We start from the raw sequence: 16,051 nt of genomic DNA on the forward strand, positions 1-16,051 counted from the left end.
ACATTGCCCCATTTGTTAGGAAATGGAAAGACTTGGAAAAAATTATATTAAGTGAAGTAAGCCAGGCCCAAAGAAACATAGGTCCCATGGTTTCTGTTATTTCCAATAACTAGTATATGTCAGACTCAAGCAGAAAAGGTCAGATAAGTTGATGTTAGGGGAATGAACCCCAAGATAAGTATTCAAATGTTTTTTTTTCCTTTCATGCAATTGTTTCTAACATATTTACAAGATAATTTCTATGTTGCTTTGTATGTCCCTCCCTCACGATATAACCCATGCTTTCACTGTATATGTTGGTATAATTTGTGGAGGGGAAGGGAAAAAACAAATCGTTTAACTAGGGATACAGGTGGACCCATTGCAACAATGAGATGTACAAGTTGTTATGTCGAAAAACGAACTTTACAACTTTGGTGGGGAAGGGGAGTATGGGAAGGGATAGGAAGGGGAAACAAAGAGGAGGCAACAATGCTTGATAAAAAAATGTACTCATTATCTTGCCCATGTAATTGTAACTCCTCTGTATGGTATTCTCACAATAAAAAAAGCAGAGATGATGTTTCACAATCTTTAAGCCAGAGAACACTGTAGATTTCCAACACACTAACAACTGCTAGGGACAGGCATTTGCTTCTTTCCCTCACACATCTCAAGCAGCCAACTCTGGCAGTAGACTTGTAGTCAGTAGAACTGGGCAACAATACAATCCTATAGTTCAAACTGCTCTGCTTCAGGCACTTTCTTAAGAAAATCCTAAGAAATTAGTGAGTGTTTTCTGGCTTCACAGTTATGTTATTAAAAGTGTGCTATCAATGTTCATTTTCTGATGTCTGACACATGCTCAATAATTCCTTTGTTCCTAGATTTTAGAGATGCCCCTACAATTAATCTAATCATATTCTGTTAATTTAGGCTTTGAGACCCTGGCCCATGGATTATCTTTGCATTAGAGCAAAGTTATTCCTTTTGAGTAATTTAGCAATGTCCCACAAAGCACATGGCCTCTGGCTGTTTGCTGGTCGCTTCTCAGACCTCACCCTTCACAACTCTTCATGGTCTCTGTGACATGAAACGTCTTTGGGTACTTGTTCTAATGTCAGCTCTTTATTTCCACAAGTCTATTCCCTCTACTCTTCATTCACTTTATCCTTCTGGTTCTTCATGTCTCAGTTCAAATCTTGCCTTTCCAGTTTCTTCTCTGATTACCATAGTGAATTGTGAACTCCCTTATTAACTACCAGAATTTACAAATACAAAATACACACAAAGCCTTGGTCACCATCTTATTTTATTTGGGCATATATTGTCACATCTACCACCACTAGAATTTAAGTTCCATAAGTGAAAGACATTTGATACTTATTTCAAGATGTCTAGTTTGTGATACAGTATTAAAAGAAGTAAAGAAATTCCTGCACAAGTGAAAGCTGTTAGCCACTTCCTTCTAGCTAATTCCTGTTAGTCAGTTATGCTGGGTATAATGTCAAGGAAGAAAGGAAGTCTGTAAGTCATTTTATTTTCTTCTAACTTTTTCATAAACACATGCTTGGGATCCCTAAGGTTCTCAATTAAGGCCTTCAATAGCAGTTCATTTATTCTACTTTAACGTTTATTCTAGGTTTTCTGGGGTTTCAACCAATGGATAAAGGTAGAATTAATATTTTTTCCGTCATTAATATTGTTCCGTCATTAATATCGTTTTTCTGTGCCATTCTTGGGGCTTGAGCTCAGGGCCTGGGCGTTTTCTCTGAGCTTCTTTTGCTTAAGGCTAATGCTCTACCACTTGAGCCACAGCTCCACTTCCAGCTTTATTGGTTCTTAATTGGAGATATGAGTCTCACGGATGTTCCTACCCAGCTTCCTGGGTAAGATTACAGGCATGAGACATCAGCGCCCAGCCCCTAGAAGTTATCTTACTGGAACATAATGAATGTTAATTTTTCCTACACATGCTCTATAGGCAATGCTCCTCAGGTGGATGTTATACGTTCCTTTCTCACACCCTAAGGTCCTTTCATGTGTTTTCCCCAATATAATCCTCACACAGAATCAAAGATATTTAAGCATTTGAAGGGATCTTAAGTAAGATATCTTTGATGTAACAGAGAATTACAACATCAGCAGCAACAGGTCACACTCCCAGGGATTTCAGGAAAAGAGACCCACGCTTCACAAAACAGAAAGGAAATGTGCATTCCAAAGCACCAAAAATCATCTACAGCTTTTTTTGAAAGCAAAATTTACTGCTTTCATTGTATTTGATGTTGGTATAATTTGTGGAGGGGAAGGGGAAAAACAAAATTGTTTTAATAGGGATAGAGGTGGACACAACAATGAGATGTACAAGTCGTTATGTCGAAAACGAACTTTACAACTTTGGTGGGGGGGGAGGGTTAGGTGGGGGAGCGAGGTGGGGGGGAAGAGGGGAAGAGATGGGAAGGGGAAACAAAGGAGTAGGCTACAATGCTTGATAAGAAATGTACTCATAAGCTTGCCCATATAATTGTAACTCCTCTGTACAGTATTTTCACAATTAAAAAAAAAGCAAAATTACTTATACTCTCACAATGGATTATACCTAGATTAAATAGCGTTAACTAGGAAGGTGACCTTTTTTTCTTTTTCTGTTATTTTCTCCCCTAGTATTTAGTGTCACACAATTGCTCAGATTGCTTGTTCAGCTGGTTCCCACGTTTTGCTGGTTAAATGAGACAGAGTCTTAGGATGAAGTCTCAAAGACTTCTATTCAAACTGTCTCTGAAACTCAATCATTCAGACCTCAGCCTGCTGAGTAGTTAATATTAAGGATATGAGTAACTGTCAGCCAAGAACCAGATTTTAGGCACAATAAAGAGCAATATTAAAACATGTTCAACATCCAAGGACATAAAGAAAATGTAAATCCAAACAAATCCAGTCTCTTTCAAGTTAATGGCCATTATCAAGAATTAGAACAACAAATACTGATGAGGATGCAGGGGAGAAGGAAGCCTAATGCAATATTGGAGGGAATGTATATTAGTATAAACACTGTGGAAAATGGTTTGGAGATTCTTCAAAAACTAACCATAGTAGTGGAAAAACAAAGGGTAATAATGCTGAATAGGAAATGTAGTCATTACCTTACTCATGTAACTGTAACCCCTCTATACAGTATCTTTACAATAAAAATATTAAAAAAAGAACTACTCTATGATCCAGCAATAACACTCCTGGGCATTTATCCCAAAGATTACAAGTCAGGATACAATAAAAAACACTTGTATACCCATGTTCACTGCTTTATTATTCATCATATCCAAGTTACAGAAATAGCCCAGATGCCCTACAATAGGCAGGAAGAATGATGTTTTATTTGCAGGGAAATGGATGGACCTGGAAAATTATGTTAAATTAAGTAGTTAGTCAGGCTCAGAGAAACAAATGGCATATGTTTTCTGCCATATTTGAAAATTAGATCTAAAATATAAACATATGAAAACATTTATAGGTCCATATGCCTATACACAAACTGACTACAATATGGTATACCTGGAGGAGTCCAGTGCTGTAATTCCTTTGAATTAACTGTCAGTATCGTTAAACTGACTGTTGAACAAAATGACTATGTAGAAGCTGAAATACTCACCAGAGTGGGCTGGATTTAAGGGGAGTAGGGACAGATGAATGGAGAGAGCGATGGTGGATGAATACAGTCATAATTCTCAATGTACATATGTGAAAATGGAACCAAGTAGGTGGGGTTGGGATATATGGGAAGAATGATGATGATGGAGGGATGCCACTGATCCAGATACCCTGTTCGCATAAACTCACATGTTGAATTTTAATCTCTGTAAAACCACTTAGCAATAATTTTTAAGCTCAAGCGAAATTACTTTCACCTTCTCACCACCTGATGGCAGCACACCCCAGATAACAGATTCCATTTCTTTGTCATTGTTTTCCAACCAGTGAAATGAGGACTAGCACAGTATTCACCAGGCATTCACTAATTCCAAGCAAGGAAAAAATAACATTTCTTATAACAATCTGCTCTCTGGAGTAGACAGGCGTAAGCGTACACTGACAATTTTAGTAACAGTGTTCTGCAGGTAGGATTGCTATCAGAGGAAGTGTTTGGAGCCTAATATGGAGGAAAGGAAAGATTTCCTGCAGATTTGGTATCTGAAATAAGTGACAGTATGTTTTAGTAGCTGAGATTACATTAAAAAGCACAATAGTAAATAGCACAAGAAGGCAAAAAAAGCTTAAGCATGTTTAAGGAAGAAATGAGAACCAGGTCTATTGGAATTAAGGAAGTGAGAAGAGCTCTAAATGCCAGGACAGATTAATTCACCGACTGTCACTTTTTGAGTATTTATATACCAGTCAAAAATCCACATGTAAAAATGACAAAATGAATACAATCTTTTTGCCAAGAAAGCTTTCCTTGTAGTCCACTGTCCAGTAATTCTGTCTACTCCAGAGTAAACCAAACAGGATGAGAAGTAAGGAAGACCACTGGGTAGACCCGCTGTCGGCCTCTGTGATAAAATTGCACATACTGACTCTGAGCATGCTTATGGCTAAAATCCATTAGCAAATGAATAGGTAAAAGCGTACTTACAAACACTTGCCCCACTAAGGTCTGTGCTGAGAGCAACATTTCTATTCGATCTCGAAATGCTCCATTAATGTAAAGCCTTCTTAAAAAACTAGCACGTGATGAGATTAGATTCTGTAAGCAAGAAAAAGGATTGACAGAATGAGCTATTCATCGAAGGAAACAATCTGCAGGATCAATGTCCATGGAGGCTCTTACCCTGGAACAAGGGAAAAGTCATTCTGTGCTGCCCAAACCAGGGACTCCCACAGGTGATTATCCAACATCTCACACAATGCATTTTACTGGCTTTGCATTTTGTCTTCTGAAATTTGTGAGCTTTATCTATACCTCTTATTACAGTCCCTTAAAACTCACACCCTTGCAATAGCCAGGATTGGGGAGCAGCATGCTTTTATTTTTCTGCTCTGAGGATCACTTTCCACATTTATTTTTAAAAATAAAAACCAAAGACAACAGAAAAGACATGCATGCCAACCTGATGGTTAAGTGATTACTAAAATTTTGAGGGTTTCCCCCCCTAGTACTGGTGCTTAAATGCAATGCTCTTTGCCTGGATTTCTTATTCACGGCTGGCACTCTACCAGTTAGACCATGTTCCAAATCTAGCTTCTTGTTGGATAGTTGGAAGTGGAGTCACATGGACTTTCATGCCAGATTGGCTTTGAACTATGTTCCTCATAGCTCAATCTCCTGGTAATATAGGATTACAGATGTAAGCCACAGGTTCCCAGTTTGAAATATTTTTTTATATATATGAAAGAGGAAGGAAGTTGCTTTTGCTTTTACCTGGTATCCTTTTTTTAAATTCCTACATATATGATATTTGAGATTTACAGAAATCTACCTGCTAAATTAGGTTACATTAAAGCAAGGAAACAAGATAAAGAGAGAGTGAATAACAGTTCCAAGATCAATCAATAGTGATGGACAGAGTCTGATCTAGCATCCATGTTTATAGATAATCAGAAAGACATTTATGAAATTTTAACATTTAAACATCTTTTAAAATGGAGTTAGAGGTTTAAAATGAGTTATTTTTGTATGCATTTATCTAAATGGCAGGGATAAGAAAGGGAATCTATTTATAATACTTTTTGTCTCTTGGATAAGTAGGGCAAGGTAGCTCAGATGCAATGCCAACTACTCAGGATGCAGAAATCAAGAGGATCATGAGGCTAACCCAAGAAAAAACTTAAGAGAACTCATCTCACCAAACAAAAAGCTGAGTATGGTATTATAAATCTGTGATTCCAGCCAAGTGAGAGGAATGTGTAAAGGGATTATGGTCTAAGGCCAGCTCCAAACAACAATGAAAGGCACACAAATATCATACATTCAGGCATTTTAAAGCATGAAGACAATTGTATATGCAGAAGAAAAGGATACCAGGTAAAAGCAAAAGCAATAGACAACTTTACCACAATTTCCTTTCTCTTTTATATATAAAAAATATTTCAAACTGGGAACCTGTGGCTCACATCTGTAATCCTATATTACCAGAAGATTGAGCTATGAGGACCTTGGTTCAAAGCCAGTCTTGGCATGAAAGTCTATGTGACTCCACTTCCAACTATCCAGTAAGAAACAAGAATTAACTAAAGCCAAAAAGGACTGGGTTGTGCCTCAAACGGTAGAGTGCCTGCCTGGCAAGTGGGAAGCCCTAAGTTCAAGCCCTAGTATCATTAAAACACAATAATAATAACAATTTTAAAGTATCCTTTAATACAGTTCACATCCTATTCAATGATTTTTCCCTGTAACACATAAAAATAGCGTGTGCATATGTGATAGTAGATTTAAAATCATTTAATGTGATGTTAGAGTAGAATACTTATTTGACTCTAGGAAATAACAAAATCTTACTTATGGATGTATAACTCCTTTAAAATATGTAGTTCTCTAAATAATTTTTAACAGACTCCACCAAACATTTATTTGTGACCATTTTTCATTTGGCCAAACTTTCCAAAGGCATAAAGACATAGAAAAAAAAGTAGCATCAATTTAACTGAATATAAAGCTATCATTTAGAAGTTTGTCAAGGCTTTTCAAACCCTCTCCTCAAGATTCAAAAGCAGATCACTGTACTACTCTAGTTGCTGAAATCTCAATCCTTAACATTTTGTAAAATTTTCTAAATATCTGAAAGTAAAAGGCATATTTATACTGAAGTTGACATAAGACTTATATTCAAAAGTAAGGCATGGAAAATAAAGTAAATGTAAGTTGGCAAACGTATCCTTGTATTTCTTTGCTTACACAAAAAGTGAATACAAGGAAAAGATGTAGTTCTTAGAGCAGAAGACAAATGAGTTTAATTTTTCTTTTACTTTTTTTCAAATTATGTTGGATATCATGCACCATCAAAAGGTGGATAGTTATTTTTGGGGCACATTCATGAATTCATTAGTCCATAAGTCAGAATTTTACCCCATCCCCATTCAGTTTTTATGCCTCTGTATAAAATCCTTAAAGTAGATCCGTAGAGTGAACTCTCTTCTCAATATGCTATGAGCTTCAGTATCGGAAAATTAAATACCCAAATGTAAAATCTAAACCTTAAAATAATTTAAGTTAGTATACATTGCTTGATTTTATGTTACAGTGATGTCAGAAATGTTTCAAGCAAATTTTCCTTATTATGATGTGCAGGTAAAATGTGCTTTGTTATGGAAACTGCTATAATTGATTCAGGGAAGAAACAAAGTTTGGGAAATAAGCAAGGAAACCAGCTACACAAGCTATAATAAAACTTTGCTTTTGACCTCTGGTAGCAGAAGAGTCATTTTTATATATTTATGTCACACACTGTAGCACGGCTTGAGCTAGTAAGATCCCCTTTCTTCTGGTTATCATCATTTGATAGCTATTATGCTATGACAACAACCCTTGCAAATGTGGATTAAGTATAAAGAATGTCTGTGTGGCTAATGGAGGTCTGATATGTTCACATAGTGCACAAATGTAGTATGGACCAGTAGGCATGGATGCACCATATACAAAACATTTACCAATATGATGTTGCCACCGTTGTCCTGTTCCTGTTCTCCTTCCTTGCAGTACCCAGCACAATTATCTTCTTAGGCTTCAAAATTGAGGTCTGGACATTGCTCATGGACATTTCTGTTTATAATAGATCTGACATTGACCAGAGAAGAGGTGGCTTCGCACTAGGAGCTTCAGCCTGGTAGCTCAGGGTCCTGTTCCCTACCCTGAGGCACCAGCCCAGAGCTGGCTCTGTCAGCCTGAAAAAAATCAGCTAACTCCTAAATTGATTGTTAAACACATACACATAGCAAACATGGTATGGAGGGACCTCCAAATAAGGAAACTGACCAAGATATCTTTTTCTTTTCTTTTGTGATGTTTTTTTATGAATTTCCATAGGAGTCTGAAAATATACAAGATGGCAAGTCCACTGAAGAAGGTCACAAAGGAGGAGATAATGAATGCTGCTTGAATCTCAGTGGTGCAAAATATTTTCCCAAATCGTTCCCCATTTTCGAGTTGTGGCTTTCTTCCAGGCATTGGGAGAAAGAACTGCAGGCTGGCTCTGTGATGTCATGGTTGCATGGTAACAGATCCAGGAAGTAGAGGGTAAGGATGTGAAAAATCAATGAAGAGTTCCAGGAAGAAGGAAGTACCAACCACCTCAGGGCTGACAGCCCTTTTAGGAAGAAGACAGTAGCTGGAGGATGGGAATTTGAGAGCATGCCATATCTCAGTAAATCTCAGAAGTACTCAGACTTTGGTTTATCTTTTTGAAATTTTATAGCTAAGTAGGGGAATTTATGGTAAATATGTACTGTTCAACGTGAAGACTACTTAGTAATGCTACAATGTTTTGGAATTTTGTGTTGAAAGAATGATTCAAGCATCACACACACACACAAAGTAACCTTGAAAGGTGGAATACATTAGTTTGACTATTATAATAATTTCATTATAGATGAATACGTCAAAACATCTAAACATGCTTATTTTTTGTGGAAAAATAATCTGACTCTTTGAAAGCCCGAGGATCATACCTGTAATCCTAGCTACTCAAGAGGTAGATTTAGAGGATCATATTTTGAAGTTAACCTAGGTAGAAAAGCCTAAGAGACGCTATTTACAATTAACTAGCAAAAAGCCATACTGGCAGTATGGCTCAAGTGGTAGAGCTCCAGTTAAGCAAACAAGCAAACATGAATACGAGGCCCTGAATTCAAACCACTGTACCAGCAACTCCACACACACACACACACACACACACACACACACACACACACACACACACACACACACACACACACACACACGTACCTTGAAAGACAAAGAGCACCTTGAAATAGAAAAAGTATTTTTTCTCTTTGGCTTTTAAAATAAGAACAGCTTATTATGGAGTGCAATACAGCTATTGTAGCTAGTGGTTTTATTAGTGTAGTCACTAGTTGATAATTACTTTTCATCTATCACTTCTTCCGTACAGGATCCTCCCCTTTCTTCTTTTTTTTTCAATTTTCAATTCTTTGCCAAATATTTGCTAGTGATTTGGTTTCTTACTTTGAATCCTAAGTAGTGTGAATGTTCTGGTTACAACCATACCAGGCACATAATTTGTAAATATTTTTCCTCAGCCTCTTGCTTGCCTTCTGTTTGGCATGCCAGTATTTATTTGTTTTTTTTGTATCTTTTTAAAATTTTTATTTATTTTTTATTGTGAAAATACTGTACAGAGGGGTTACAATTAGGTGGGCAAGATAATGAGTACATTTCTTTTTATTTTATTGTGAACATACTGTACAGAGGGGTTACAATTACATGGGCAAGATAATGAGTACATTTCCTATCAAACATTGTAGCCTCCTCATTTGTTTACCCTTCACATCCCTTCCCATCCTCCCCCCCCCCCCGTCTCCTCACCCAACCCCCCCCCACCACCAAAGTTGTAAAGTTCGTTTTCAACATGACAACTTGTACTTCTCATTGCTGCGAAAACTTGTACTTATTGCTGCAACGGGTCCACCTGTATCCTTATTTAAATGACTTGTTTTTCCCCTTCCCCTCCACAAATTATACCCACATCAAATACAGTGAAAGCAGGGGTTATACTGTGGGGGAGGGACATACAAAGCAACAAAGAAATAATCTTATAAATGCGTTAGAAACAAATTCATGAAAAAGAAACATTTAATAGAATGGCAAAAATCAAGAACTCTAATAACAACAGATGCTGGAGGGGATGTGGACAGAAGGGAACCTTACTTCATTGTTGGTGGGAGTGTAAACTTGTTCAACCACTTTGGAAAGTAGTATGGAGGTTCCTCAAAAAACTCCACATAGAGCTCCCCTATGACCCAGCAATCCCACTTTTGGGCATTTACCCAAATGTTTACAAACAAGACCACACTAAAGCTACCAGCACAACTATGTTTATTGCAGCATTATTTACCATAGCTAAGATATGGAACCAACCCAGATGCCCCTCAGTAGATGAATGGATCAAGAAAATGTGGTATATATACACAATGGAATTCTATGCCTCCATCAGAAAGAATGACATTGCCCCATTTGTTAGGAAATGGAAAGACTTGGAAAAAATTATATTAAGTGAAGTAAGCCAGGCCCACAGAAACATAGGTCCCATGGTTTCCCTTATTTGCAATATCTAGTATATGTATGAGTCAAGCAGAAAAGGTCAGATAAGGTGATGTTAAGAAAATGAACCCTAAGATATGTATTTAAATGTTTTTTCTTTCATTTCTTCTTTTATCTTTGCATTTCATCACATCTTTTGATGTGGCTCCAGCAATGTTCAGAATGAACTTTGTCTCTAATGTTTCTGAGAATGTATGAAGGCCCTGTCTTGCAGGACACACTGTGAGTGACCAGTGACACAGCAGATCTGGGTAGAAGGTATAGCCTGCCCCTGAAATGACCTGAAATGAAGTAATGGTGTGTCCTTAGAAGCTTGCCAGGGTGAAATCTGCAGCTTTACTTCCCTTTTTAAAAAATTACCACAAAACCTGTCATTGAGCCAGAGAAGACCAGAGTACTAGCCTGTAGTTGTGTTGGTCCTTGATGCCCAACAAGTCACTTTAATTTTCATCATCTTATGTCATGTCAAAGATAATACATACTTGATAGAAATGTTGCTGGGGTTCTCTAAAGTGGTGTGGACATATTTTTAAAAATGAAAGCTGATTACAAGGAGAGATGTCATAGGTCAATTGAGTTCATTTTTGGAGTATTATCAACTGTAATAAGAGAAGGAAAGAAGAGGAGGTAAAAGAAAGGGGGGAATCATTTGCTCATTACACGCACACATACACACTCTTTATTTCACACACATACCCATACACACATATGCAGAAGCTTATGGGAAAAGACACCTGGTATGAAGCCAGAGGAGTTTAAAGTGTAATTGCTTTTGCTGGTAGACTTGAATTTGATAATTTTCCTCAGTTTCTGAGGTATTTTATCATGGTGGACACGTGGCTAGGGAAGAGCTGTCATTTGTGGCTTGGTAGCAATTTAGTGTTTGGAATTTAGGTAGTAGATAACTCTGAAACAACCATATCCTTCACAATTACTAAGAAATTACTCTTGTTATGTGTGATGAGCTTATAAAAATAGTGGGTTTTTAACTATGTATTACAAGCTAGAATCTTTATGAATGGGTAGGGTCACAGATGCAAATAAACAACAACTTTATCCTAAGAACATGAGGAAATGTTTGAATGATATTTTTTTTTTTTGCCAGTCCTGGGGCTTGAACTCAGGGCCTGGGCATTATCCCTGAGCTTCTTTTGCTCAAAGCTAGCACCCTACCACTAGAGTCACAGCACCACTTCTGGCTTTTTCTGTTTATGTGGTACTGAGGAATCAAACCCAGGGCTTTATGCATGTTAGGCAAGCACTCTACCACTAAGCCACATTAGATGAGAGCACAGAACTTTGTGATCAAATTTGGTTGTCAATGGGTTTTGTTTCTGAGAAGGATTGGTCCCTAGTGAAGAAGTGCTGGGGTGGGGATGGGTGGGGGGAGAGAGGCTGGCAGGAGGGGATGTTGAGAAAACAGGCAAAAGGCTTGCTCATAGGAGCTCAGGGCTAGCAGGTTCTGAGTGGGTGCTGTCTCTTGTGGTATTTCTGGGTGGTCTTTGAGGTGCTTTCATTTTAACACATACTTTGAAAGCTGAAGGTGCTGTCGAAGTTCTGCTTTTTGTTTGTTCAGTTCATATGAGTGTTTTGTCATTTTTTTATTTTAACATTTTGGTGATTTAATTAGAAAAGTTGCTTCAGTTTATGCACATCTCTGTAATTTGCATCTGACACTCAAATATTCTGGATAATTGTACTGTATAATGTAATTGAATATGTTTCAGCTCTAAATTTTTACTTTCTTGGGTAATTCTGTTTTTTTTTTAATTTTTATTGATTTATTTATTTTTGTTGGTCGTAGGACTTGAACTCTGGGCCTGGGTGCTGTCCCTCAGCTCTTCAACTCAAGGCTAGTGCTCTATCACTTAAGCCACAGGGCCACTTCTGGTTTTCTGAATGGTTTATTGGAGATAAGAGTCTCACTGTCTTTCCTACCCGAGCTGGCTTTGGACCATGATCCTCAGATCTCAGCCTCCTGAGTAGCTAGAATTACAGGCATGAGTCACTGTTGCCTGGCGTGGTAATTCTTTTTAAAGAGAGGAGAAGGAGAAGCTGATTTTGCTGTGTATATGGAGGCAGTAGATTACATATGTGCACACATATGATCATGCCTGTGCATGTGTATGTGCATGCAGTGTGTACACATGTGTGGTGTGTATCTCTATGTGGTTATGTATGTATGTATTTGTGCTTTGGAAAACAGTAAATTGTAATGTTGTCATGCAAGAGCCTATATCCATTCATAGCATTTAAATATATATATATATGTGTGTATATAAAACTTTAACCTTTCTCTTCATTAGAAAATGAGATATTTTCATTAGCCTATATTAATAGTACTAAGGGCTTTCATCATGATCCCTATAGATATATACAGTGTACTTGAAACAAGTTCACCCTCTATTGAAGTCCCTTAGATTCCTGCTCTCCTTCCATCCCTCCCTCTCATTCATATTGATACCCTCACAGATAGTCCGTGCTTTAGACTCATGTTCCGTTGTTGTTATTATTATTATTCATTCATATGAGTGAAAACATCTGGTACTTTGGAGCTTTGCTTATCTTGTGCAACATGGTGGTTTCTAGTTATCTATCTATCTATCTATCTATCTATCTATCTATCTATCTATCTATCTATCTTCCTGAAATAATTGAAAATAGTGGAGATAGATTCCTCTTAATAGCAGAATAATATTCTATAGAATACACACACACACACACACACACACACACACACACACACACACACACACACACACACACATACATTTTTCTTTATCCATTCCTGATTGTTGGGTTCCTGGGCTCATTCCACAGCTGGGCTATTATGAACCTTGCTGTGATAAACACAGATGCGCAGATACTGCTTTTGTATGTTAATTTAGGCTAAAAAATGGATCATTTCACAAATTTACCTGCCCCACGCAAACATCCATATCATTGTTCAAGTATCACTTAGGAAATATTGTACTCCAATTCCCTGGTAATCAACAACAGTAATGAGGCCAAGAGCATAACTGAAGATGGCTGTAGCCCAGAGCACAGGACTCTGTAAAGGGGTACCTTGCAATGCTGGGGAAAGCACCCCTTTGCTTATGCACTGTCTCTCTGTCACTTCAGTCATGTTCAGTCATGCCCTAAAGGTTAGAGTTTCACTTTGCAGAATGTGTTCAAGAAAACATTAGTCACTAAGTCTTTACCTTAGACCACTTTCAGTAAACTCAGGCCTTCATGCATGCCAGGGGAGCAATCTACCACCGAGCCGCTTTCTTCTGCCCTGTTAGGGTTCCATTTCTGCTCCAATCTTTCTCCTTTAGCGATAAGTGATTAATATTAAACTGCTTTTAGAGAAAATTTGCTTTTGAAGGAATTCAATCCAATTCTTACTTAATTAGTCTGTTTATTGGTTGTTTTCCTGATTTTTGAGACTTCTTCCTATGACACTTAGTCTGATCTCAAATTCAGAAGCCCCCTCTCTTAGCCTCCCAGGGCCAGGATGGCAGACCTGCCCCACCACATTGGCTTAACCCATATTTATTGTGATTTGTGATCAATTGAAACCCATACTTTTGAAAAGGCATTGTATTCCCTGTTTTCTCCAGGTGAACAGACCACAGTAGGACACCTTGCTGTGACAGACATTTTAATTCCAGAGCCAGAAATGTCTACAAAATAGAGACGTTTTGGTGTGAGCGTGTTTGATATGAGAGGCTGTGTCTTGTTTTTTGACAATGACTACTTTGTAGTCATGAACAATAATAGTTATGAGCAATAACTATGCCTAAAATTCAGACACAAATCTTGAGGAGTTCATCTTTGTCAAATTTTGGGGACTTAATGAAGTATAAACCTTGTTACAAGTTACTATGCTGCTTATTCCATCAGAAAAGAGAACATAGGTTTGAAATTTCACCTAGAATCCACATAATTAATGTTTTTATTTTTGATTCTTAATTGTGTGTATATGTGTATGCTGGTTCTTGTCTTGAACTCAGGTTCTGAGCACTATCCCTGAGCATTTTTGTTCAAGGCTAGCACTCTACACTTGAGCCATATCTTCACATCTCACAAACTTTCCTGTCTGGGCTGGGTTCAAACCATGATACTCATATCTCAGCTTCCTGAGTAGCTAGGATTTACAAGCTTAAGCCATCAGAACCTGATTTTTTTTAGGGTGTGGAGTGTAATCTTAATAAAACATGGCACAAGTAAGAAATTTCAAGATCTGAGTTCTTCTTCATTTGTCCAGTAGGTGGAAGTATTTCATAAGGAATTATCAAGGAGCAAGTGATTTTGTGTGTGTGTGTGTGTGTGTGTGTGTGTGTGTGTGTGTGTGTGTTTTATTCTTTTCTGTCACTATTGTTCTTCATATGTTTGTGTATTTGTTTGTTTGCTTCTCACCTAGAAGGTGAAAACCATGAGGAAGACAATGCTGATAACTTCTCAGCTCTCTGAACCCCATTCTCAACCTATTTTCTGTCCAAGCGCTCTCTATCTTCTGAGATTCTTTTTTTGAGAGAATGGAAGGATAAATTAAACTGTTGATAACTCTGGAGCCTTAATTTTAAAAAAAATTCTACAGATCCTTGAGAATCCTAAAAATCTTTTTATGAGAATGAATAATGCAATCAGTCTCTTCAGCAATCAGGACAGCTGAGCATCAAGCTGATGATTTTATCAGAATGCTTAATACCCACTAGCAGGAGAGAGGGAGGGAGCTGGCTGGCTGCCCAGGCCCACTGTATGTTGTGCCCACTAGTGCTGACCCTGAGTCCAGTACTTTGATCATTGGGCTGTGCTCTCCTTTGCCCACATCATCATCTCTTCTGTTGCTGCTTAGAATTATTGCCCCACCAGTAAAGTGCCCCAGCAAATGACCATGCCTTGTCCCAGTGGCTGGTGACATTATTCCTGCAGGTGCAGCATTAGCAAGATCCTAATGACAATGAACTGCATTTGTTTGAATCCCAACACAAAGCTTAACACACACACACACACACACACACACACACACACACACACACACAGAGACAGACACACACACACATATTCACACAGAATTGTCACCAACTATAGAGAAGATGAAAGGCATATTTTCTGTATCAGCCCTATTGTGTTAGCTTGTTCAGGCAAATGCTCATCCCCAAGGCCCACTGTCTCCTTCCAAGCCTTGGCAGGACATAAAAAGAATGATCCTTAGCTCTGTCTTTGGAGACAACGCAGCGGTTTCCCAATGATATCTTGTGGGAAACGAAACCATCAGATACAGAATAACTCCCCAAATCAAATTTATTTAACTCTAGATTTGAAAGAAAATTCAAGTAATAACAATATGAACTGCATTCAAAAGGCAATTGAAGTGGCCTCAAATTGGTTAATGTCTTCCAAGACAGAGCTTTGTTTGTTTACTCAGCTCTGTTCTTTTTCCCATCAAAGGGTAATGTCACCCTCTTTATTGGCATTTCTGACGTTCTTCATCAGTATGGTGATTTTAATTGCATTTGCCTAAAAACTGCCTTTATGTGAAATGCCTTTGATGTTGAGCTTTTTTCATTATAATACATTTAATGTCTTTATTTGGCATGTCCTTGAAATAAAGGTCTTTGGAATATCATATGCAAAAGTTGTGTAGATAAGTGTTGGGGTACAAAAATTTTTGAGCATTAATTATGATTATTCTGGTTAAACCTCTTCTTTACTTCTTTTTTCTTTCATACTTCCTCTCCCTCCCTCCCTTTCTTTTCTTTTCTTCCTTCCTTCCTTTCTTTCTTTCTTTCTTTCTTTCTTTCTTTCTTT

General features: G+C 37.8%; 1 protein-coding gene across 1 annotated transcript in view; it reads right to left on the minus strand.

The window, feature by feature from the left end:
• Nucleotides 1-8,140, minus strand: part of Kcnu1 (potassium calcium-activated channel subfamily U member 1) — a 167,878-nt gene extending 159,738 nt beyond the window's left edge. The window contains exons 1-2 of the mRNA XM_070016038.1: nucleotides 7,949-8,140; nucleotides 4,613-4,723 (exon numbers count right to left, since the gene is read on the minus strand). Coding sequence (XP_069872139.1) covers nucleotides 4,613-4,723; nucleotides 7,949-8,140 — 303 coding nt within the window. The remainder of the gene's footprint in view (nucleotides 1-4,612; nucleotides 4,724-7,948) is intronic.
• Nucleotides 8,141-16,051: the final 7,911 nt, after the last annotated feature.

Source organism: Dipodomys merriami, unplaced genomic scaffold, assembly GCF_024711535.1.
Source record: "Dipodomys merriami isolate MVZ:Mamm:240054 unplaced genomic scaffold, mDipMer1.0.p SCAF_12, whole genome shotgun sequence".
NCBI classification, from domain to species: Eukaryota; Metazoa; Chordata; class Mammalia; order Rodentia; family Heteromyidae; genus Dipodomys; species Dipodomys merriami.